The sequence below is a fragment of the Sceloporus occidentalis genome, unplaced genomic scaffold, assembly GCF_023333645.1.
Source record: "Sceloporus occidentalis isolate IW3139 unplaced genomic scaffold, rSceOcc1.0.p SCAF_7, whole genome shotgun sequence".
In the NCBI taxonomy this organism is placed as follows: domain Eukaryota; kingdom Metazoa; phylum Chordata; class Lepidosauria; order Squamata; family Phrynosomatidae; genus Sceloporus; species Sceloporus occidentalis.
Genome location: NW_028316987.1, coordinates 68,585,514 through 68,611,516, shown reverse-complemented (window position 1 = coordinate 68,611,516; position 26,003 = coordinate 68,585,514). Strand labels below are relative to the sequence as shown.

General features: G+C 40.2%; 1 protein-coding gene across 1 annotated transcript in view; it reads right to left on the bottom strand.

Annotated features, from left to right (window-relative positions):
- CDK6 (cyclin dependent kinase 6) overlaps positions 1–24,421 on the bottom strand; it is a 123,004-nt gene extending 98,583 nt beyond the window's left edge. The window contains exons 1-3 of the mRNA XM_089533214.1: positions 24,166–24,421; positions 16,192–16,245; positions 12,499–12,991 (exon numbers count right to left, since the gene is read on the bottom strand). Of these exons, the coding sequence (XP_089389340.1) occupies positions 12,499–12,731 (233 nt within the window). The 5' untranslated portion in view covers positions 12,732–12,991; positions 16,192–16,245; positions 24,166–24,421. The remainder of the gene's footprint in view (positions 1–12,498; positions 12,992–16,191; positions 16,246–24,165) is intronic.
- Positions 24,422–26,003: the final 1,582 nt, after the last annotated feature.

Below are 26,003 nucleotides of genomic sequence, written 5' to 3'. Positions count from 1 at the left end.
TCATCTATGAACATCAAAACTACCCAATACTTTGTGGCAAGACTGAAGCGAAAAAGAAAACCCCCTTTCATGTTCTTTTTCATTTTTGTACATACCACTTCTCTCTTCCAAAGGCTACACTGAAAACTACTAAGTTAGATTTTTGTAACAACAGACAATAAAATACTAGTGATTCATTTTATATCTTTTGTTAACAAACATAGGGAGTTCTGACAACAATATGGCCACACACATGCAGCAGATTTGTTTTCTTTTCCCATTGTTTCCACTCAAGAAGCCACACCTTGCCCGGGGTTTGCCAAATTTCATTTTTAAAGACAGAAAGAAATCTTTAAAGCTGTGTGACTGGGTATGTGTGTGTGTGTGTCACACAATTTACACAAATTAAGATCTAAGTCACTAGAATCTCTCTGATCTTGGACGTTAAGGAGGTCAGCCTGGTTAGAACATGGATGGGAGATTGCCAAAGAATGACAGGTGACACAGGAAGGCAATGTCAAACCACCTCTGAGTATTCCTTGTCTAGGAAAATCCTATAAAATTAATGGGGTCACCATAAGTTGGCGGATAACTTGAAGGCACATATATACACACATGCTATGTATTAGCCTTCCCCGTATGACAGAAATGACTTCCACTGATAGAATTTACCTGTAACAATTACATAATATATAACAGTACTTCCACCTGAATTTCTAGACCTGTACTATCTTCTGCTGTTTGACATGATGAATTACACCATAGTGCAGTGATAACTGCATGGAGGCATTTTAAAATGGCAACTCATGACAGTGGCAATATGGAGACTGCAACTGTTTTTAAGACATTACAAATAAAGTATATTTACAACAACTGCCTTGCTAGCATTCAACAGATAAATGCAATAGAAAGTCCTCTCTGGAACTGAAGTAAACTGTGACCATTAATTCATTTATAGGGTGGAGTCAGTCTCATCTTCTATTTTAATAGCCTTAATAGATATTTAAGTCTACCTTGGCTAATATGGATTACATTCAAGGAAGCAAAAACAAAAACAAACACAATCACAAACACAAAACACTACTAGTTTCAGTCCATAGGCTGCAGATGTTTCTATGTAGCAGACTATACTACTGTATATCTAGTCTTCTGCTATTTAGTGGTCTCCAGGGTCCCTGGCACAGCTCTTTCCATAGAATCATAGAATTGGACTAGTTCAACCTCCTGTCATGCAGGAATACAGAATTAAAATACTCCCAACTGATGGCCATGATGGTCTCCAAAGGAGACTCTAGCACATTCCAAGGGAGTGTGTTCCACTGTCGAACAGCTCTCACTATCAAGAGGTTCTTCCTAATATTGAGGTGGAATCTCTTTTCCATCACTTGCTACCTGTTTTGGTTACCTGTAGATACTTCAGATTGAACCTGAGACGTCCTGCACACCAGACGGAGAACTCTGTCACTGCCAAGCCTATGCAAAGTTTGGCTCCCAACCCATAGCAAATGAATAATGTGTGTCCACTCTCAATCAGGAGATTCAGCTTGCAGCTTGCTTCTGGAAATGCTTCAAACAGAGATTGGAAGGTGCTTTTTTGGGGGGGGGGCGGGGCGGGTTGGACTATAATTTGTAAATCCATCAACCACCATAACTACTGGACATATTGACTGGGAAATTCCGGCAGATGTTGTCATCCGAAAAATGAACTTTTCCAAATTATATCAAGGGGTAGCCATGTTGGCCCTGTTGCACAGTATAATAATAACCCAAATCCACAAAACAGTTTTAAATGTGGCAAACTTTTAAAGCACCACTGGCTTCTTCGTCAGACAAAGAGGTTAAAAATCATACAGGAGAAACAAATCATTATTATGATATTAATCACAAGTGTGGATTTTGTCAAGATGTGGCTGTTCTCAGTACAGGTGATATTGGAGGGACATTCATGCAGGCGGGTCCCTCTTACTTCTGGCTGTGTGGGTACTCCAGGCAATTAAAAAATAAGTTCCATTAGCAAGAAAAAAAGAGATGCTCCTTTGGGATCCAAGTTGCCTCTGTCCTTTGTGAAGCTACAAGCTCCTTTGTTAGGCAGAGAGCACTGAATTTCTAAAGAAGCCCTCCATTTTTTTTTCCATTAGGAAACATTTTTTAGGCAATGTTAAGGTAAAACATGCTAAATATAGTCCTTTTTTAAAAAAAAGAAAAGAAAAATGTGTAACATTTGTTTCTTAAACTATGCCATTCAAGAACTACTAAGTGGCATGATGGAAATAGGAACCTGTCCATTGGATGTGTGGATGTGACGATTAATTGGCTACTGGCCAAGAAAACCAACAAGAAGTGGACAATTTGAAGTGCGTGTACACACACACACACACACACACAGAGCCTTGCACCAGCTCACATATGCCTTTAGTGCTGAATAGTTGTTTACTTGGAGAAATGTTGTGCTAAATGTTGTTATTCACACATGTAATGGGTTGGATTCCGACATGATAATGGTAGGGTAGACTCACTGAAATCAATAGGCCATGTTTTTTTAAAGTCATGCCTAATTTAAGTCCACTTGATTTCAGTGGATCTATTCTAAGCATGACTTGGGGGCTGAACAGAGGGCCCTTTTAGGCCGAAGTCTGGGTGACTTCAGAGCACTGTGTTTTGATGCTGCACATCCAGAAACTGCTCTGGCTGGTGCTCTGGCAGTGCATCATTCATATACTGCATGCCTCTTAAAGCCAGCTTTGGGCTTCAGCGGGGTAGGAAAAGCCGGCTTTTTGCTTGCCGAAAATAGCAGATGTTTGCCACTCCTATTTCGGCTGGCTTCAAGGCAGACTGGGGCCATGGTATGTGGTTGCCAGAGCCCCAATCTGTCTTCAGGGCCATCTGTTTTGGCCCTAAGTCTGGATTCAACCTATGTGGTTATATGTGGTTTTTATTCAATCCCATTGATATGTCATTCTACCGTTTTTATGGCAAACACATTGCAAGTTGAGAACTGTAGCACTTAATTGACAAGCATTTGAATTTTGACCATATGAAGATCTCTTCCCTAAAAGTTTTTCTCATAGGAAAATTGAAAACCACACAACACTGTTCTCCATAGAAACTGACCAAACATTTTTCTATAAATAACAAATGTTTTTCAGCTTAAATGTATAGCACATTTTAAAATAATACGAATGGTTACTTAATTGAAACATTATTACGAACATAATATGGAACATATTGTGTGAATAAACTGGCGTAAGAATGATTTCTTTGGGATTAGAAAAAACTCTGCTTATTAATTATAGATTATTTCCTATGCCCACATCCAAGCTGCTTTAAAACCACTTGTTCATCACAGCCTCAAGATGCAAAGATCTCATGTACACAATATAAACTACATCACACATAACTTTTGCTGACAAATCAAGACTTTAAAAAAATAATAAAAAATAATTATGTTTCATTTAATTCTAATAAAAGCTCATTTCTAATTCAGTCAACACTGCACTTTAAAATTTATTTAATCATATAGTTTGACAGACTTTATTATACTTAGTGGTGCCAAATTTATTATAAACATGAATATTAATGTGCACATTAAAAAAAATTACTGTAACGACTCCAGATGTAGTCATATTTTGAGTGGTCCCATTGAAATCAATGGGATTAAAGTGAGTCACAACTTCTGAGAGTATGACTAAATCTGGAAGTGAACTGCTAGAAATACCATTAACTAAAATACAATTTTAATTTTCTGTCACTTCTAAGTAATATTTATTCATCCAATGTTGGCTATTACTGGGAATGCTATCTTGAGTCTAGTTCTCACAAACAAATGATATACTGTATTTGGACTCTGCTACTTTAAAAGCTGCAGGTGGGAACTCCCATGGAGGAATGCTCTCTCACAAAGAAATCTTCCAATGTGTACAAAACCAGCATATCATGGGGAAGATTAGACTGAAAACCTTCCCCTTTGTTTTTATGTAGAACAATGACAGACCAAGATCTGAGCAAAGAAAGCACCTTGCCCTGCCAGTGACAGATGTGCTGCCCTGGACCATGGACAAATGATTGCTCTTTTCTATTTTGTATCATCTGTACCACCACCATCACTGTGAAATGACACATACAACTTTTGCTATAACTTGCAAGAGCTAGACCTTGGTTTAATGTGGAAGACAGCTGTTGAGGCTGATTGCATCCTTCTTGACACTAAATGTTGAGCACTGATGACTCTGAAAGAACACATGTTAATTAAATGACTTGTTGAGGGCAGATCTGTCTAGGAACAGGATAGGAATCTTGCAACCCTCCAGATTCTGGTGGACTACAATTCCGAGCACGTTTGGCAATACTGGATAGGGCTGCTGGGAATTGCAGTCCAACAACATCTGGAGGGCTGCATGTTTTCTAGCCCTGGTTTAGGAGTTAAAATAGCCATCTAGTCCCAAAATCTGTTCACACAGTGGTCAACCAGTTGCCTATGGGGAACCTGCCAGCAGGATTGGGGTACAACAGCAACTTGAAGTTCACATCATCAACTGATATATAGAAGTATAATAGAATACACACCCACCCGCCCACCCATAGAGACACCTTAACTAGTAAGCCATTGATGACCCCATATCCATGAATTATGTTGTTGTTTGTTGTTGTTGTGTGCCTTCAAGTTGTTTCCAACTTATGGTGGACCTGTCATGGGGTTTTCTTGGTAAGATTTGTTCAGAGATGTTTGCCATTTGAGGCCAAGAACTTGTGATTGCCCAGTGGGTTTCATGGCCAAGCTGGGAATCAAACTCTGGTCTCCAGAGTCATAGTCCAACATTCAAACCACTATGCCACTCTCTCTCTTGACTAATAAGCCATTAATGACTCCCTCTCCATGAGAGTGTGTGTGTGTGTGCACGTGCGTGTGTGTTTGTCCATCTTGACTAGTAAGCCATTGATGGCCCCCTCTTCATGAATTAAACCAGTTTTCTTTTAGAGCTGCCTAAGTCAGCAACCAGAACAACATCTTCTGGCAGTAAATTCCACAACTTAACTCTGTATTGTGTAAAGACGTGCTTCATTTTATTTCTGCTGAATTTTCCACCATTTAGTTTCAGTGGATGACCCCGTGTTTTAGTATCACGAGAGAGGCAGACAATCTTCTCCTTGATCTACTGTCTCCACACCATGAATAATTCCATACACTTGCATCATGTCTCCACTTAATCACCTTTTTTTCTCAGCTAAACAGTATCACAAGTTTTAAGTTGGGGTAATGTGTTGTGTTCCCACCTTCTCCTGTTCTAAATACAGTGGATAAACTTAGAAAAGGAGAGGGGAAAAACACCCAGTTATTATGAATATTGTGAATATTGCTGCGGGGTGTTAGAAAAAAGATATGCACAATTATTTCCTATTAAAACCGGTAGGATTTACAGTAATGCACATTTAACTGTACATTGAAATCCCACATATACCAATAAGAGTTAGGTACAGTATCTTAACTAGAAAGGATCAAGAAAGAATGCAGCAAGGCAGTCTTAAAACTGATCCCACATCTCCGGTGGAGTTAAGGAGCTTGTCTAAACAAACTAAAATGGGAGGACACAAACTTTGGATGGGATTCACTGGCTAGATAATGCTTTCCCTGACTCTGAGAGTAGTATCTTCTTTACAAGCATGAATTGTTTTAGTGATCAGACGTAAATCTGATTGATCTTAATCGATTATTAGAAGGAACATGCATGCTGTAAAGAGGAAATGATAATGGGAATGTCACAAACTTGTGGAAATATGTTCAGGTGCCATGGGCAAGTCACACTCTCTCAGGTTTAGAGGATGGCAATAGCAACCCCCCCCCCCAAGAAACCTTAGGGTCACCATGGGTCGGAAATGTCTTAAAGGCATACAACAACAATAAATGAAAGAAGGCATAGGTAACTTGTAGGCACTGGTACAAATTCTCAGTTTACACTTGTTAAGAGCCAAAAATAAATTAAAATAAAATAAACACAGAGGATGGTAGCTTTCTCTGGCTATAACTCATTAGTGCATCAGCACATATTCTGCAAGCATAAAGTCCCAGGTTCAAATACCTGACATTTCCTGCTTGGGTCAGAAAAGATGCCTATCTATAACTCTTAAAGAGCCACTGCCAGTCAATGAAGTAGAGACAATACTGAGCTTGGCACACTTAAATCTCTGATTTAATATAAGGAAGCTTCCCATGAATTTTTGTTACCCTTGTAGGGCCAGTAAGTATTAAAGTGATTAAATGGCTTAGATTAATATAGTTAAATGGGGCACATGAGGATAAAGTTAATTCAACAATAAATCTTTTGCATGCTCTTGGCCAATAAATTAAGATAGCTGAGTTGGAATATTTTTTTTATTCAATAAGAATACTGCCATAAACAGGCATTTCACCGGCTCAGTGGAATTCTCTTTATACTGTAAACTGCTTCCTAACAATTACGTAGATAATGGGAGAGCAGTTGTGCTATTATAGCCCTATTTGGATGAACAGAACTAGAAGCTTGGCAGGACCAAAGACCTTCATCACATTGTTACTCCTACTTTCTAGGATAGGGATGGGGTCATGTGGTCATCATGGGCCCTTTCACACTGTATTTTTCTAGTACAATGGTCTCACTTTAACTGCTATGGCTTCAACCCATTGGAATCCTGGGAATTGCAGTCTGAGGATGGGCATTTGGAGTTCTCAGACAGAGAGCTCTAGGGCACTAAACACAAACCCCAAACCCTCCAAACAATGCAGTTATGGCAATTAAAGTGGAATCGTAGTGCTATAAGTGTGTGAAAGGGCCTCAGATAGTGCTGTTCTAAATCTCCCATGATCTCTCACCCTTGACTATGCTAGGACTGCAGTCCAACAATATCTGGAAGTCCACACTTTTTTCTACTTCTGCTTTAGATCCATCCATTGCAGTATGGAAGAAGACATGTGTGCTTTCAAAATGCACAGGATCATATAAAGAGGTGTTTGCGATCAAACCTGACAGTGTAACCTCTCTTTTGGTCTGATAAGGAATTGTGGCAGACATCAGTTTGCTCGTGCTTTAGGGAGCAGTAGCCATAAGGAATTCAAAGTTGAACATCTGCACAGGCAGTGATAACAAAATCCACCATAGTAACAATTAACTTTTTTTTTAAAAAAAGCCACAAAATGAAGACATTAGTTAGAAGATAATTAAAGAGAGACAAAAAATAACCCTGCCACTTCATAAGAAATATATTGTACTTCTCCAAATGAAGAAACAAAATGCTAACAAGAAATTTAATTATCCAAACACTAAAAGACAGAAAACAATCACAAAGGATACTAACATGAGTAAAAACGAAATGCTCAAGAGCATTACTTTCCTTATTTATTTTGAGTATCTTTACCATGAACTTTATCAGAGGGTACCTCTAAAGTACCACTCGACTATAAGTCAGAAAGCACACAACAAAGCATAATATCAGGATATAGGAATTTTTTCTACATATGTACCTGCAACATGGACAAGAAATGAAAAGATTACAAGACTGTCCCAGATGTTTTACTGCCTGAGGTAGAGCAGCCAATGGCACTCCCCAGTCACCCAAGTCAAAACACGTAGTGCTCAAGTCTAGCCAAAACTATTTTGGTACATGGGACAGAAAATTCCACATGCAACTCTCAACAACTGTACAAAATATAATACAAGTAAAGTAGAAAACTAACAATTTGCTTCCCTTTAATGACACTCAAGACATTTTGCCTGATGTGGCCGCCTCATGCTGCCTAGTGGTCGAGCTGGCCCTTAACACTAAATAGCCATTGGTTATGTATATCTTCAGAGATTCTATTTTCCCTTCAGGGGAAAGTTACTTTTTAAAAGAAAAATATGAAGTAAAGGCATTAAAACATATAAAAAGTAGGTAAGAACAGAGCATACGAAGTTAGTTGTTTTGTTACTCCTTACAGTTTTCAAAAAATAAGCCATACCTCTCATTTGATTATTTTAAAAGTCAATTCATTACAATGTTTCTAGGGATGTCATAAAACTTGAAAACTACTTGTAGAAGTGCTTCTTACTATGTTCTTAAACTTTGGAAACTGTAAACTGTTGCTCTTTATATCAGTATGGAAACTTTGCTCTAAACTGTTTTGCTGAATTTCAAAAATTAACTTTGATACATTACCCCCACAAAGTACAGGTATCAATAATACTTGTAACTTATTACTTATGAGCTGTGTGTAGGAACTACACTACTATTAATGCTTCCACTATAGCTGGGTTCCACATTTCAGGGAACATTATTTGTCACATTACATCTTGCAGTGGCTGATTCATGATTTGGAGGTGAAACTGATTTTTCCAAAATGAATGCCCTGGGAGTTAACAAACAACAAAAAAGAAAGGGAATGATGTGTTGTTGTTTTTCCAAAAGAAATTGTGCACTGAGTGCCTTTGTGAGGCTTGGAAATCATTGGTTCCATCACACATAGCTAATTTTACTGGAAATAGCTACATATAGCAGAATTTTGGGCAGCTTCCTTAGCAACAGCAACAGAGTTCCAACTACTGCAATCTAGTGAGGGTTTTGTGTATTCAAAGTTTATGAGAGCTGACTCCTCAAAATACTTATGAAGCCATGCTTAAGAAAAAAAGCAATTCCAACAACTGAAGGGCAGTGTGGCTTACAAAAGTCCATGTGCCTTATCTGCATAAAGAGAACCCTGATGAAAGAAATGCAATCCAAATTATGGTTTTTTTAATGTAATGCAAATTACATGTTTTGTTATGATCTACAGTCCAATCAAACATATTACTATCTATCCATAACATAATCATTTTGTTTCAAATGCTGTACTTCTTAATCATATTCTATAAATGCAGATTCCTGTACATATAAACTGATAGATGGAGCTGAATGCAACAACTATAATCAAAAGAAGAATTTTTACAGATGCATTACAGCAGGAAATACTCCTAATTTTACACACAGGAATTTCCTGAATCCAATATGTCATTTATTCCTGGCAAAGTCTCTCCTTTGTCTATGCATACTTCATGTTTTCCGCAAGCAGAGCAGCAGTAACTTACATAACTCAAGAACATATTTGTGCCAGATTTATCTACTGTGCACAATAAAGGCTAATTAAGCATTTCATCTTTGCATTTCAACTTTGGGCTGGATACACTAAATTTATCTTACCAAATGTATCTGAAATGCTGGCACTCTTGAAAACAATAAATAGTGAGGATGTGCTTATGCAGTAAGTATGCCTAATACTTTATGGAAGAGACTTAACTTTGACTGATTTTTAGTAGGGGAAAGGTGAAACACAGAATATTCATAAAGGGACCATTATTTCCAAGAGAGTTTTAAATGTTTTTAACTAAAGTTTCTGTTGTAAATGTAGCTAGCGTTAGTTCAGCAGTGTAATTCCACTAGTAACCTTGAATTTTGCACATACACAGACTATTCACACATGTGTCCAGGAAGAATATAAGAAAGGACTTCGCAGAAGGTCCAGTCCCTGGCATTCCCAGTTTAGTTTCATGTAGCAGACAGGAAGGAAAATTTCTGCCTGAGACTCTGGGGAGCCACTGCTGGGTCGGACTAGACAATATTGCACAAATAGTTAGTAGAAATGGGTTAATATACTTAGTTAATTATCAATAAACTAAACAATCCAATTGAATTACTTTTCTATCAGGAAGGGAGAAAATGTAACTACAGTATTTCATTTATGCAAAGGGATCTTGCATCACCTCTGAGACTAACTGAAAAGTAGCGGTTGGTATCATGAGCTTTTGTAAACTTTGGCCTAGTGCCTCGGATGCGTTTGGACTGCAAATGCATCTGAGGAAGTAGGCTCAACTTTATGCCAACCTCTGTCTTTCAGTTAGTCTCAAAGGTGCTGCAAGATCCCTTTGCATACTGATTTTCCAAACTAACACAGATATGTCTTTGAATTATATTTTGTTTCTGCTAAATTGGCATTTAACTTAAAGCTTAAACTAAAACAATTATAAAAAGAAGTCGACTATTATCTTTAATTTATTGCAACCCCTTTTCCTGCCTTGAACAAGGGGGACAAGGTGACAGCTGCACAAATTTTAGAAAATCCAGTTTCTCATCCAATCCTTCAGAATCCTTTTTTCATCCTTTATAATCCCATCTTCTTACTTCTACTGTTTCTTTCCCTTACTGATTTCAATATATCCCAGCTGAAATCTCAAGGTTAAAACTTACAAATTCAATTTCTAAGTACAAATGAGGCACCTATATGCAATCTGCTGTACAAAACAGGAGGATACTTGAATGCAGAGAAAACTATCTCCTTTTCAAGTTGCCCCTATTAGGATTGCCTGAGTAAGAAACAGAATTGGCTCCTGTACCTTTAAGGGCTTTGTAAAAGGGAATTTCAGCTGGTTACTTGGTTGTGTGACAAGCAACACCTGCTAAAATTTTCTCGCGCATGCAGTTATTAAAGGTACAGGAACCTTCTCCAGTTTTTAGCCTTACTACTCAAACCTCTACCTACATGTTGGTTTCAAATGTTAGGATTAATCTAATCTACTTTAAGCATGAATAAAAATAAACAAAGATTTCCTACAGGAATTTGCATTTGAAATGGTTTGAATCTTCTGACCTAGTCACTAATTCTAAGGGACTACCAAAAGGTAAGGAGCAGTTCCCCCCTAAAAAAATCCTCAAGTAAAACAATTTGAGGCTTTGTAACGAACAATCTGAAAAATGTGAAATGTGTTGACACTCTATGGAGAGTCTCACATTTAAGAATGAATGTTTGTCCTATCAAGTGTGAACAAAAGTCTCATAGGAATTCAGATAAGGGAATATTACTGATTCTCAGCAAATGGCTGCTTTTCTTGTTGACCTAAGTAAATAAAAATCATTTGAAAAAGTCAATGGGACCTTACTCTCAGGTAAGTAAGATTGTAGTCTTGTTTATCTGAGTGGTTTCCAAAATAGACAAGATTTACTACTAATTAATTATATACTTGCAGATATTGCTGGGAAGTTTTCAGTTAAACTCCCAGCTTGACTCCAAATTCTACTATGATTCCTGGTATTATGTAAAGGCAAGATCTCTTATGATTAATCACCATGCAAACTGGAACCTCACATTATCACATATCTAATGTGTTACTCATCTAAAGACATGTATGATTAAACTACTGGGACTACACCCATGAAAGTGGTCAATGAATCTTCCTCTTCAACTATCACCATTAGTAAGAATACAACAAGCAAAAAAGGGGAGATTTGAACACACAAGATCATGCTGTTGCTGACAGCCATGGACTGTTTTAAACCATTGGTATACTGTCATATATGGAAACATTAATAATGAAAAATAGTCATTTCTGTTTCTTGACTTCTGTCCTTAGTCATGATGTTCCAGCTTTCAGGATCATGCAGAACAGAAAATGGGTCTGCCTTTGTGGGCTATCAACTATTACACTGCCTGGTAAAATACAATTAAGTCTACAATCCTATACAATTCCACTTACTGGGGGAAGGGGTCCAATTATATTCAATAGCACATTATTTTCCCTGAGCAGGCCTGTATATTTCACACCAAATGGCAGCATATTTTTCTGTTTTACTTCACAATTGTGATTCAACATGCCTGAGTAGACACCACCAATATGGCCTTAAAAATCAGATTGAAACACTGTTGAATTCATAATAATGTGTATCACCATTCTGATAGTTTAGGCTTATTCAGCAATATTTTTGTTTATCCACATCTGTTCCTTCTGATCTCAATGAAATCCAAGTCTAATCACCTTCTGTAAACATTTGTATCAAACACAGTTTGCTGGATTTAAGATTACAGTTAAAAGAAATTTCAGGCATTGTGGCGATATTAACATTCACTTCCTTGAATCTTGTGGAAGGAGGTGTTTTAAAAAGCAACATGCCTTGGACCATTCTCTCCCCACAGTACTAGTGCCTTTCAGAGCTGTTGGATCCCAGACTCCATCATCCTTACCCTAGTACTGTGTGCTTGGTGATGATGATGGGTGTTGTAGTCCAATACACCAGGAGAGCTGCCAGGTTGAGGAAGTTTGTTCCATAACAAATTCTAAGTCTACAAAGTTGCTTAGAGTGCTTATAACCATGTTAATAAACATCTAGCAGGGCTAAAAGAATAGCCTCAGTTGTACTGGGCACTGCTTGTACCCAGAACAAAAGAACTTCATTCTTCCTTTTTGTACTGAAGAAAATCAGGGCATACAGATGGCTTCATGCCCATCCACCCAAATACTTAAGTCACACACCTATGCCTCTGGAGATGGATGTTTGAATGCGTGGGAGGATGAGCTGAAGAAAAGATGGGTTAGGCTGGCAGGCAAGGCATTTGCTTCAGCACACTTCAAGCTCATTCCATTCTAGTGTGCAGTCAATCTACATATACAGTACAAGCTTGATGTTCAGAACATCCAAAGTTTCTTAACTCAGTCAATATAACTGAGATGGAACCCATTTGACATATGCCCTGCCCTCCTTCCTCACCTGACCACGTTGGGGTGCTCAAATGTCTCCAGATGCCTCAAGACAGCCACCTCACGGATGGTGGAAAGCGGCATTCCCTCCTCACTTGTCTGCACTCGCACCCTCTTCAAGGCTACGAAGCGTCCGCCGTTCTTCAAGTCCCGCGCCTTGAACACCTTTCCATAGGCTCCTTCGCCAATCTCAGCTACACATTCATATTGTTGGTCAGGTAGGGCCATGTTGTCCTTATCCATGGTGATACTACTTTCCTTCTTTCCCAATTCCTTCTGCAGTGTGACAGGTGCTATGGCTGTCGTCTTGGCTCCCAGCGTAAAAACAGCCCTTTACAGCTCCTGAACACTGTGTCCAGAGGTTTGGACAGATGGGCCTGCCAGCGGGGCTTTTTCTTCCACCTTTCTGGAATTTGAATAATGTCCCCAGCCAGCCTCTTGCTTACCCAGTGGCAGTTATCTCATAGTCTTTGGGATCATTGTCTTTGTAAAGCTGATTAAATCTAAGGGACCAAAAAGAAACAAACAAAACAGAGCATCATTCATATTAGATGTATCACTCCACTGGCTTCCATCATAGAATATTTTGTCATTAAACACTCAATTCTAAATCCAAATTGCTGAATTCAAAATGATTAAATAAATGAGTAGGCTCACTAATCAAAGGGAACTAAAGAGTCTTTAGGGCTGAAGGGTGGGATATAAATACGGTAAATAAATAAATATAAATAAGCTTGGTAAATTAGTACAGATGTCAGATTACTTAATTCAATTTATCAACTCTGGTTGAACTGGATTAAGGCCTTAATTTATATATTTAGTTAGCACCTTCAGTAGCAATGGCTTGCACTCTTTTCAGTGAAATGAATGTTACATGCTACAATGCCAGTGTTGCTGTTGTTATATTATATCCACCTTTTCCCAAAGACATCAATATATATACTTTTCACCCCCTTCCTATTTTATACACACAATAACTCTGGGCTAATTAAACAGGAAAACAGTGATTGACACAAAGTTCCCCAATAAATTTCAAGGATGAGCTGGAATTTGAATCTGTGTCTAACACTCTAACCACTAAAGCACACTGGTTGAGTTTACTTGGGGGAAAACTCTCATTGATGTTGTGTGGAGCTCAATGAATGCAAAGGAGATAATCAAAGAACACATGTAAAAGCCTCCACTGGAAATCAGTGAAATAATATGGATCAGGCGTCTATATAGAGCAGGATATTGATGCTCTGTGTCCTCAGATGCAAATTCTGAATGTTTGTGGTTGAACTTTATCATGAAAATAAAGTACCCAATGTGCATTCTGTTAATGTATTTATAATAATTTATCTTGATTGCAGGAAAATTAGTCTCTATACTTTGTGTTTACTATATATACTCGACTATAAGTCAACCTCATGTATAAGTCAAGGGCAGGTTTTGGGGGCAAAATTGTGGATTTTGATATGACCCTTGTATAAGTTCAGGGTAAAACTTAAGGGCATGTAACAAAGGATCTAAATGATGAAGCAAAGGAAAACAATGCCAAAGAACCTACAAAATTATGGCAGGCATAACTGTTTTATCTCACACTAAACGTTGGATGGAAAGGAAAGTAGAGGGAGGTCAGTGCTTCTAAGACAGATTGCATTCTTGCCTTTCACCAAGGGATGGTTCCCTTTTTAATAAGAATCAGAGTATAATATTTACATTTGACCAGTGGATAAGTCGACCTAGGTTTTTGGAGTCAATTTTTTGACTAAAATTTCTAGACTTATGCATGAGTATATACAGTACCTCATTTTACTGTCACAGAAAGAAACGTCATAGCCTTAAAAGAGCAATTGCACACAAAAATTAACAATTACCATAAAGACATGACAATTAAAATAGTACCAGATTAAAATTTAAAACAAAGCAGATTGAAAACCAAATGCAGTATATCAAAGACTTGTTTGTTTCTAAAACAAACAAAAAAACTAAACTAAAAACTAAAATGATGGATCTCCACAAGCATTATTTTGTGTTATTTTGAAATGGCCTAAGGGCTAATCAATAAACATTTCTTCTTCTACACAAGATGTTTATTTACACAGCAACAGTGCCATCACTGAAAAGTTCCTGTCTTACATGGTATTATTACTATTACTACTATATTTATTTACAACCCCTCTTTCCCCCCATCTGGGACTCAAGGTGGCTTATCCCTATTGCCTCATGGCCAGAAGGAGGAGGAGTCTGTCTGCAAAAGATATCCTCCCCATCATAACATCTTTACTAAGGACTGAAACAACATGCAGGTATCTGACTAACATCTCCAAACTAAGGTATCACTCTTGGATTTTTGTTTGTATTTGCTAAATGGCCAACACAGCTACCCCTGAAAGTTAAAACAGTTACAGAAAAAAAAAATTCACATCACTCAAAAGTTAAAAATATAACTAAATTTATCAATATAATTAAAAATAGTTATCAGCATGACAGTTAAGAAGAAAAACAACAAATATAAGCAATACGGAACATTAGGAAAACAATACGGCACTTTCTACCTGCACAGTCAGCTCTCAAAGGCCTGCCGAAACAAAAATGTCTTCATCTGCATAGAGAAGGAAAGCAAGGAGGGCACCAATGTAATCTCTCTAGAATGGAAGTTCCCGAACCTGGAGAAGCCACTGAAAGGGTACCTGCCATTCTAATGTCAAGCAAGTATTGGGACTTTATTTACAAGGATGGGAGCGGTGTAGATGTGGTAGACAGGCAAAGGAGTGTCTTTCCCTGATGACAGACAGCACTGGCCACTCTTGTCTTGTTTCTGTTTTTCACATAATACCACTTTTTTTTTTTTTTTTTACAAATTGTTCTTTGGGATGTACTGGGGGGATAGTTTATACAAAAGGTAAAATTATTCAGATTGTAAATGTTCAAGCTAAGGACAGGTTTCTGCGTTTGCCTTAAACCAATGGGTGTGTGAAATGAGTACAGCATTACCTGAACAGCAAAAAACCAACCAACCAAAAATATTCCTCATTTCTGAATGGTCAGAAAAAGGGATCACATGCTAATTTTGGATTTATGCAATAAACCTGCACTTCTAAGGACCCTTGGAGAATTAATCCCACTGGATCAGGAGATGTTGCACGTGATCAAACATGTATTGATTGCTCTCCATGAAGATACTGGAAACAATAAGGGTCTGCTTTAACACGATACAGACATATTTACTTTGACCCAAAACAGACAGGCCAAAAGTGCCAGCTACAGGCCGATCCAAGGGCGTGGTATTCAGATGACACATGCTCCCAGATCAGGTTGAAGCTCCGCTGAGGCTGCCTAAGTTGGTCCAAACTCAGCCTAAAAGGGAGGGCCAAAATACTGTTCCTTGCTGGTGGTCAGTTGCAGAGCATGGTGGTGGGCAGCCTTGGGACCACAGCATCTGGTCAACACAGTCCTGTGCTGCTCAGGGTGCGCCTGTGGCTGCAGTGACCAGAGGCCACTCCAAGCTGCTCCTCTGCTTCAGGCCTTTATCCATGTAACTCTTTTAAATTTTAAAAAATTGAAGTGCTTTACAAAATAAACCAACATCAATAAATAACATTGTTTAAAAATAGAGGTTGAAATGAAATGTAATATAACTGTCTTATTTAGCTAAACCTGGTTTGTTTTAAAGGCTATATTTTCAAGTAATGCTATACCAAAAATTGATACTACATACCCAGCAAGCTTCAGGTTTGTGTAGTTGCCCTTCCTCAATTATCTTTCTGTACATCTGCAAAGAAATGATTGTCAAAGTGTCTAATCAAGGACAATTTGTTGTTACTTTTAAAGATGGTTTGTACAAACAATCTAAATTCAAACCATGGTAGATAATTAAAATACTATAATAGTAAATAAAATCCTTAGCCTTTATTAGCAGAGTTGAAAAGAATCCAATATATGAATAGTTCAGAAAACAGGGTGAGGATCATATCAACAATAAAAGATCAACTGCATGGTTGAAAAAATATGCAGACCTGCCATCCAAGAACAGTGAGTAGCAAATTCATCCTTAAAGTAACAAATAATGACAAGTATCACAAAGGTTGTTTACATCAAGATCACTGATCATAAACTTTCCTGCACACTCACTAATGATCAACCAGAGTAGAACCAACTCTTAATCATAAACTGGTACTCTTACATGTATCATGACTACCTGCCAGAAGCAATTTTGACAGAATATTTATATTTGCTTCTAATGTAACAAATAATGTAAAAGAAAACTGACAAGAAATGACAACAGACAGTATTTTACTGACAAATTAAATATGGGGAAGATAGGGCCCAAACAGACAGGACAAAATAAAGCTGCTTTGAGTCATTTTGGAGGTATGCTGTTTAAATGACACAGGCATCTTAAGAGGCCATAAGTCGCGCTAAAGCCACACTCCAGTCCTAAAGACTGGAGAGTGGCTTTGGCACAGCTTCTGCTCTCTTAAGATGCCTGTGTCATTTAAACAGCATACCTCCAAAGTGACCCGAAGCAGCTTTATCTTGGCCTGTCTGTTCGGCCCCATAGTTGCAATGACTAGCAGTATTCGACACATTCAGGACTGGAAGACAAACTGGAGATGAAAACAAACCCACAAATGAGCGAAGTGTTTGGAAGCAAAGACTTTGTCATTGTATTATGTTCTTGGGATGTACACCCCAGTTTTTACACTCACTGCACAGTTGCCTGATGTTTTTTACTCCTTAGTTTTCACCCCTATGGCATATGGCAAGTGCCCCCCCCCCAAGTATTTCTTACTACTGGCTGCTTCATTCCTCTTCTCCCTGACCTCCCAGGTCACAGCCTAGTGCAGCTTTCTGCAACCTGGTGGCTTTCAGCTGCATTGGACTGTAACTCCTATTATTGCAAATCAGTTGCTCAGGAAACATCACAGATGTAATCCAACACACCAACATGGCACCAGGTGAGCAAAAGCTAGCCCTCTGTGTCCCCTTGAACTTCAGCTACTCTTCCCATGAACCCCCTTTTCACTCGGTTTTGACCTTCCTCTGCATTAAAACTACATTGTTATCTTCTTTTTAAGCCTTGTACAACCTTCCCTATTCAACATATCTTTCATATAAGTCTCCCTTTTCCTCAAATGTCTAATTTCTTTGTTGAGTCTTTCCTCTGCTCCCGGCTTTGCCTATCTCTGACTTCCTTTTACCAATTGCTTAGCCTCTGTGGCCTTATTATTATTATTATTATTATTATTATTATTATTATTATTATTTGTTGTTGTTGTTGTTGTTGTTGTTGTTGTTGTTGCTACATGTGGATTGTTTTAATACATATGTGTCTTGTTTGTTCTTTTAACTGTGTTTTTAACTAATGTGTATTTGTTGGTCTGTTGTTTCCTAACTCAAGCCATAGGGAGAGGCAGGTAAGAAATTAATAATAATAATAATAATAATAATAATAATAATGTATTTCCTACCTCCTGGGACCTCATTCCACTTATCTTATCTTCCCACCATTCCACCTTCTTTCACTAGAAAGCAAGCACCCATGAGTTGCCAAGTTGCAATGGGGATCTTCCTTCCTTCCTTCCAATCTCAGCTATTACTTCCTACATGTAAACAGTATAATCAACAATCTACTGCTGTCAGCTTATCTTTGAGTAATTCTATGGCCAACCAAAATGGCCAGTACTGAGAGCTATCGCCCATCCACATACGTATGGATGGAGCCACATTAGGTGAAGGCTGCCTTAATACAGAGTGTACTCTACAGAATGATTGAGGAGAATATTGGGTAAATATCCCATCTGGCTACCAGTATGGCAGTTACTCCTTATCAGTGACCATATTTCACTCCTTTTCACATATCCGTTTGTGGTAGGGATAACTACTATCTTCAGAGAAACCACACTGCATCTCTGTAATGTTAACATTTTTTATGCTTATGAATGTTTGTGATAACGTTAGTGGTATCAACCTCCAATAGTCTTATACCTAGTGTTGCAACAGCTCAATGGCAAAGAAGACATTGACTTTGGGAACATGAAACACCACAGACAGGATGCAATTGCCATGTGCTGTCTACTCAAAGACAGAAAGAGTGTGTGAGTAAAAACATTAAGCAAGAAGCCAAACAATAGTAACAAGAAAATACCTACAAGTTGTTTAGGAGGTGCTTATTGGATCATTTTCATTATCTCTCCTCAACATAATGTCCAGATGTTAATGACTGATCTCCAAATCATTCTCTCATTTGAAGGATGGTTTATTAATGTGTGTCTTGGGTCTATACATCCTGCTACATTCCTATATCAGTGCCCCATCTGCAGAACAAGAAGGCAGTGCCTATGTTTTGTTCTCCTTATTCTAATGTACTATTTCCCAACATACCATAAATAACCCCTTTCATCAAGCCAGTCTAGATCCTTCCTAATAGGCTCCCACACAAGACACAAACCTGGCTTGCATACCTAACATTTCCTTTAAACCATGAATCGTAGGCAGCATATCAATGAAAAACCATACATCAGGCAAAGTGAAATTGAATGCTGGCATATTCCTCCTAAAGCCATTCAAAAAAAAAAAAAAAAAAAAGAAGAAGAAGAGGTTAGGGAGGAATGCTTGAATCCAGCACTTTATATGTGCTCTTTTTAGCTTGTGCACATATTACTAAATATGGTTTAATATTGTACATGAACAGCAGTTTCTGTATTTCTGGCCTCAGAACTCAACCAGCCATTTTTATTGCATAGTTAGCAATTGTATCCTTTTTTCTTTTTACTGTAGCATCAGGTGAAGCAGACATTTTGCTTTCATCAGAAATAATCCAGTTTGTTATCACTTTTACTGTCATGGCACAATGCTATGGAATTCTGGGAACTGTAGTTTTGTGATACATTTAGCCTTCCCTGTCAGAAAGCTCTGGTGCCAAAACAAGCTACAATCCCCAGAATTCTATACCATTGAGCTTTGGCAGTTAAAGTGCTGTCAAACTGGATTAATTCTGCAGTGTGGATGCAGTTTTAGAAAAACATTTCTGATTCTTTTCACAGCTTATTCCTGCAAAAAGGCATGTGTGTTAATTTTCACTAGGATTATGATTCAGGAGAGATGGGTAAGCCTCTTCCTCAGACCTTTTAATTTTTAAAAAACCACACATACACATATGGTTATATGCCATTAAAATAGCCTCTTGCTTAGAACTCAAATTCATTAAAAAACTTCTGTATACCTGGGAAATATTTCTTATTTTGATATCCTCTGCTAATATAAACAATCCCTTTTTTGCCTTATATCAGGCCATAATAGTCTAAACCAATCCCATTGACTCTGGAAGCCACTATCCAGAGTCTCATTCACACAACTTGTCCGAACTTAGAAAAGATACAGAATTGCACCAGCTTACTATCATTGTGAATGCTCACTTGGGTATACAGGGAGGTTTATCAAAAAAGTAACTTTCCCACCACTGCCACAGCACCAAGTAAGTTAATTTGTAAAATATGGTTACTGGAGTGATCATATCACACCAATATAAAAATAACTTCTCTGGCTGCTAATTAGTTTCCAGGCAAGGTACAAAGTGATAGCTATTACCTTTAAAACCCAACATGGTTTGGGCCCAGGTTACCTATATGATTGCCTCCTCCCATAAAATCTAGCCAATATGTTCAAGTAGTCCTTTGGCAGATAGTTACTGCAGTCCACCAACACTAGGTTGGCAACAGTCATCAAAATTACTTTTTCTTCAGCTGCCCCTAAACTGTGGAAGGACCTACTGGAAGAGATTCAACAGCTGAATACACTATCTGAATTTAAAACAGCATTAAAGACCAGTCTCTTCAGATGATTTTTTAATTGTGAATTTTAAAGGATGAATTTTAAATGTGAATTGTTTAAATATGTGTACAGTGGGTCCTTGGCATCTGCTGGGGTTTGGTTTGAGGACTCCCCCTGGATACCAAAATCCATGGATACTCGTCCCATTAAACACAATGGGGTAGTAAAATGGGTATCCCTTATATAAAAATGGCAAGATCAAGGCTTGCGTTTTGGAATTTACATAGTTTTAAAATAGTTTAAAGCCGTGGATGTTTGAATCGGTGGATAAAAAACAACAACATGGATATGGAGGGCTGACTGTACATCTAATCTGTCCTTTTAAATTGATGTGTGAATGTTGTTGTTGTGTGCCTTGAAGTCATTTCTGACCTATGGCAATCCTAAAGTGAGCCTATCATGTTGTTTCTTGGCATCTTTCTTCAGAGAGAGTGCCATTCCACTAGTATTTATTTATAATTTATTGTTGTTGTTGTATGCCTTCAAGTTGTTTCCAACTTATGGTGACCCTAAGGAGACCTTATCATGGGGTTCTATTTATGGGGTTACATCATGGGATTATATTTATGCTTATATTTATATCCAACCTTTTTTTAAAAATCCACCCTTTCAGTCAAGGCTAGTCATATAGAATTTGGCATGAAGCTCCTCAGGTCCAAATGAAAAGCCCTCAGGTGAAGCAAAGGCGCCCCATAAGAGCCTGAAAACCCAAATGTGGCAACAGGTGAAATGTGAGGGGGGGAGGGAAAAGGGGATTCCATGTGCAAAGGCACCCCATATCCACCAGAAAACCCAAATCTGACAGCTGGGTCAAATATGAGGGTGTGGGGAGAAGAGGCAAAGGCAGTCCATATTCACTAGAAAATCTAAATGTGCTAAGTGGGTGAAATGTGAAGTGGGAGAGAAAAGGGGACTCTCCATGCAAAGGCACCCCATACCCACCAGAAAACTCACATGTGGCAAATAGGTGGACTGTGTGTGTGTTGGGGGGGGGGAGAGATAAGGCAACTCATGTGCAAAGGTACCCCATATCCACAAGAAAACCCACATGTGGCAAGTGGGTGAAATGTGAGGGGGGGGGTGGGATTCCATGTGCAAAGGGACCCCATAGGCACCTGAAAACCCACATGTGGCAAGTGGGAGAAATGTGAGGAGGGATAAAAGGGAACTGGTTTGTTTCTGTTTTAGAGTTTTAAACTTTAATTTTTAATAATGTAATGTTTTTAATTGTTTGTTTTTTAAACTTGTATTTTGCGTGTTTTATAGGGTTTTAACGAGACTGTTTTAGATTTGTAAGCTGCCTTGATTCCCTGTGCTGAAAGGAAGGTGGGATATAAATAAACATAACAGCATCATCAGCAACAACAACAAAGGCACCTCATATCCCCCAGAAAACCCCCATGTGGCAAATGGGTGAAATGTGTGGGGGGAAGAAAAGGCAAAGGGACCCCATATCCACAAGAAAACCCACATGTGACAAGTATATGAAAAGTGAGGGGGGGACTCCATGTGCAAAGGTACCTCATATCCACCAGGAAGCCCACATGTGGCAAATGTATGAAAAGTCGGGGGGGGGGGGGAGAAGGGACTCCATGGGCAAAGGGAACCCATATCCACCAAAAAGCCCACATGTGGCAAGTAGGTGAAGTGTGAGGGGGGTAGAAAAGAGGACTCCACATGCAAAGGCACCTGAAAACTCAAGTGTGGCAAGTGGGAGGAATGTGAGGAGGGTGAAAAGCGAATTATTCATGTAAAGGCACCTCATACCCCCCCAGAAAACCCAAATGTGTCAAGTGGGTGAAGTGTGTGTGTGGAAGAATGATGGACTCTCCGTGCAAAGACACCCCATAGGCACATGTGGCAAGTGGGTGAAATGTGAGGTGGAGGGGGTGGGTGATGGGAGAAGAGGCCATTGCGGGTGCCCCAGAGAGACTGGTCGAAGGAGAGCCTGGACTCTGAGGGAAGGGCTGCCCAGCCAATGGGATGCCAAGGTTGGGTTGGGGGGGGCTTGCTGGGCCTGTGGAGGTCGCCCCCCACCGTCCAGGCCGCCTCGACTTGTGTGGGGTCCAAGGCAGGAGGAGGAGGAGGAGGAGGAGGAGGAGGAGGGATGGGGCAGAGTGTGGGGGGTCCCCAGAAGGCAACTCAGGAACCCCAGTGCAAACAGCAAACAGAGCCCCCCTCCTTTAAAAAAAGACACATACACACAAACACAGAGACAACCCACTGGTGGCTTCAGAGTCGCACGTGGAGCTGGGGGTGGAAAATAACCAGTCTAATAAAAGGGCACATTGTGGGGGGCAGGGAAGGGAAGGTGTCTTTTGGGGAAAGGGGGGAGTGTGAAGAGGAATTTCCTTCCTTCAGCCCCCCTTCTTTTCCACCCACCCCCCAATTCGAGGGTTACATTCAAGGGTCCCCCCCCCCATACACCCACCAAGTCACAAGAATAACGCATGCACTGGGCTGAAGGCAATGGGGCACGACTAGGGTGGGCGCACCCCCCTTTTCTCTCCCCTTTCTATCCCCCCAACCCCACATTCTTCCCTTCCTAAAGTCCAAGCAGGCATGGGAAGCATTTCCCACAAGAACAGAAGGAGAGAATCTCTCCAGAAAGAATAATGATGATGATAATAATAATAATAATAATAATAATAATATAACCCCACATTCTTCCCAAGCAGGCACATGGGAAGCATTTCCCACAAGAACAGAAGGAGAGAATCTCTCCAGAAAGAATAATGATGATGATAATAATAATAATAATAATAATAATAATAATAATATAACCCCACATTCTTCCCAAGCAGGCACATGGGAAGCATTTTCCACAAGAACAACAGATCAGGAGTAAATCTCTCCAGAAATAATAATAATAATAATAATAATAATAATAATAATATAGCCCCACATTTTTCTTTTTCTAAAATCCAAGCAGGCAGGGGAAGCATTTCCAGAAATAATGTAATAATAATAATAATAATAATAATAATACCCAACACGACAAGCATTTTCCACAACAACAACGAAGCAGGAGGGAATCTCTCCAGAAAGGACATACTCATAATCATAGCAACAATAGATAATGATTGATGATGATGATATAGATATAACCCCACTCACACTCACAAACACAATACTCAGACACTGTGGTATTACCCAGGAAGCATAGCCAAGGACCACCCCAATGCAACTCCCCTATAGGGCATGCATGCAATTGGGATGGAAGAGGGGCAGGCACAGTAACAATGCCTTCACCCCCCCACCACTACATCCCCCATCATCCCCTCCTCAGGAGAACACGAGAAATGTCTAGAAGGTGGAGGAGGGAGGGTTAGAGGGGTAAATACTGGAAACTGAATAAAAATAAATGGCCCCCCAAAAAGAGGGGTTGATGTAAAAGGGGGAATAAATACTGGAAACTTAATAGAAATAAATGCCTCAATAAGGGGGGGGGGTTAATATAAAAGAGGGTAAATACTGGAAATATAACAAAAATAAATGCCTCAAAGGAGGGGGGGGTTGCTGTAAACGGGGGTAAATACTGGAAATTAATAGAAATAAATGCCTCAAAGGGGGGTTGACGTAAAAGGAGGTAAATACTAGAGACTGGGGGGTTGATGTAAAAGGGGGTAAATACTGGAAGCTTAATAGAAATAAATGCTCAAAGGGGGGGTTGATGTAAAAAAAGGGGGGGTAAATAACTAAATAAAAATACCAAAGTGGGGGTCATATATGTTCTCCTACTCCAACCCCCCCCCAAATTACCCCCCCCCCCCATCCCACCCCCCATTTGGATCTCTTGAAGCCCCAGAAGAAGCCTAGAGGAGGAGCACATGGGCAGCACTTTCTCTCCCAAAAGTACCTGGTCGCTTTTGCTGCTCTCGAGGTGCCTCCTCCTCCTCCTCCTCGGTCTTCAGAGGAAAGCCAGGGATCTCCAGCAGAGAGAGAGAGAGAGAGAGAGGTTGCTGCTGCTGCTGCTTTTTAAATATATATATATATATAGGAGAGAAATGGAAGGAGGAGGAGGAGGAGGTGGTGGTGGTGGAGAAAAAGATCATATAATAAAGCAAGCCCCTTCTTTAAAAGATCCAAGGGGGAGGAGGAAGGCTAGAAGAGAGGGGTTGTGGAAGCAAAGGAAGAGGGGGAGACAGGGTTGGCTTGCTTTTATATATATATATATATATGTATGTGTGTGTATATATATATATATATATATATGTATGTATGTATATCTATGAAAGCAATGATGAACCCTGTGGCCCTGGGCTTGAGGCTGGCTGGGGAGGGCTCACATGGTGGTGGCCCCAGGGAAGGAGGGCTGAGGAGCCCCGGAGGCAGGAGGGAGCTACTGGGGCCACACAGGTAGAGGCAGCCCGGGCAGAAGAAGAAGAAGAAGAAGAAGGAGCTGCTCCTCTGGGGCTCGGCTGGCCGGCCTTGGCATCTTCAGTCCTGCGAGCTGGAGGGGAGGCTGCACCTTCATGCACACACACACAACACACAACACACACCCCTTCCTTTGGGAGGAAAAGAGAGAAAGAGAGAGAGAGAAGAAGAAGAGAAAAAGTTTGGGGGAGTTGCAGTCACTATTCTGGCTCTGATCAAAGCCCTTGCAAAGCCTTTCTCTGCCCCTTGCCCTTCTTTTTCCCCCTTCTCAAGTTTTTCTTCTTCCCTTCTTTTCTTTTCCTCCTTCCCTTTCTCTTTCTCTTGCTTTGAGTCTGGGGCTTCTGCAGCAGCAGCAGCAGCAGCAGAGGAGAGGGCTTCCCTCTCTCTCTCTCTCTCTCTCTCTCTCTCCTCCTTCTTCTTCTCCCTCTCTCTCTCTCCCTCTCTCTTCCTTTCTTCCCTTTCCCCCCTTCGGGTTCCCACGCTGGCTGAATGTGACTTGACCCCGTTTCAAAAAAGTTTGACATAGTGCTTCAACATTTCCGCATTCCTCCCCGACTACAAAGGCAGCGGCCGCCTCCTTCTGCTTTCTGTCTCCGCGCTCTGTCTTCGCGCTCCATGGAGAAAGCAAGGACGCCTTCCTCCGGGCGCTCCCTCGGCCGCTCTCTCGCCGCCGGGGTCGCCAGCAGAGAGGAGACGCCACCGCCTCTGCCTCGGGGGAAGGGAAGAGGGGCACCCCAGGCACCCAGGGAGAGGAAGAGGAGGGAAGAGAGGAAGAAGAAGAAGAGGAGGGAGGAGAGGAAGAAGAAGGAGAAGAGGAAGGGAGGAGAGGAGGAGGAGGAGGAGGAGGAAGAAGAAGAGGAGGGGAGAAGGAAGAGGAGGGAGGAGGGGAAGAGGAGAATGGAGAGGAAGAGGAAAAGAAGAGGGAGGGAGGAGAGGAAGAGGGGAGAAGGAAGAGGAGGGTGGAGAGAAAGAAGAAGGAGAAGGGGAATGGGAAGAGGGAGGGAGGAGAGGAGGAGAAGGAGGAAGAAGAGGAGGGAAGAAGAGGAGGGAGGAGAGGAAGGGAGGAGAGGAGGAGGAGGAAGGAGAGGAGGAGGAGGAAGGAGGAGAGGAAGGGAGGAGAGGAGGAGGAGGAGGAGGAAGGAGAGGAAGGGAGGAGGAAGAGGAGGGGAAGAGGAAGAGGAAAAGAAGAGGAAGGGAGGAGAGGAGGAGGAAGGAGAGGAAGAAGAGGAGGGGAGAAGGAAGAGGAGGGAGGAGAGGAAGAGGACGGAAAAGAAGAAGGTAGGAGAGGAGGAAGAGGAGAATGGAGAGGAAGAAGAG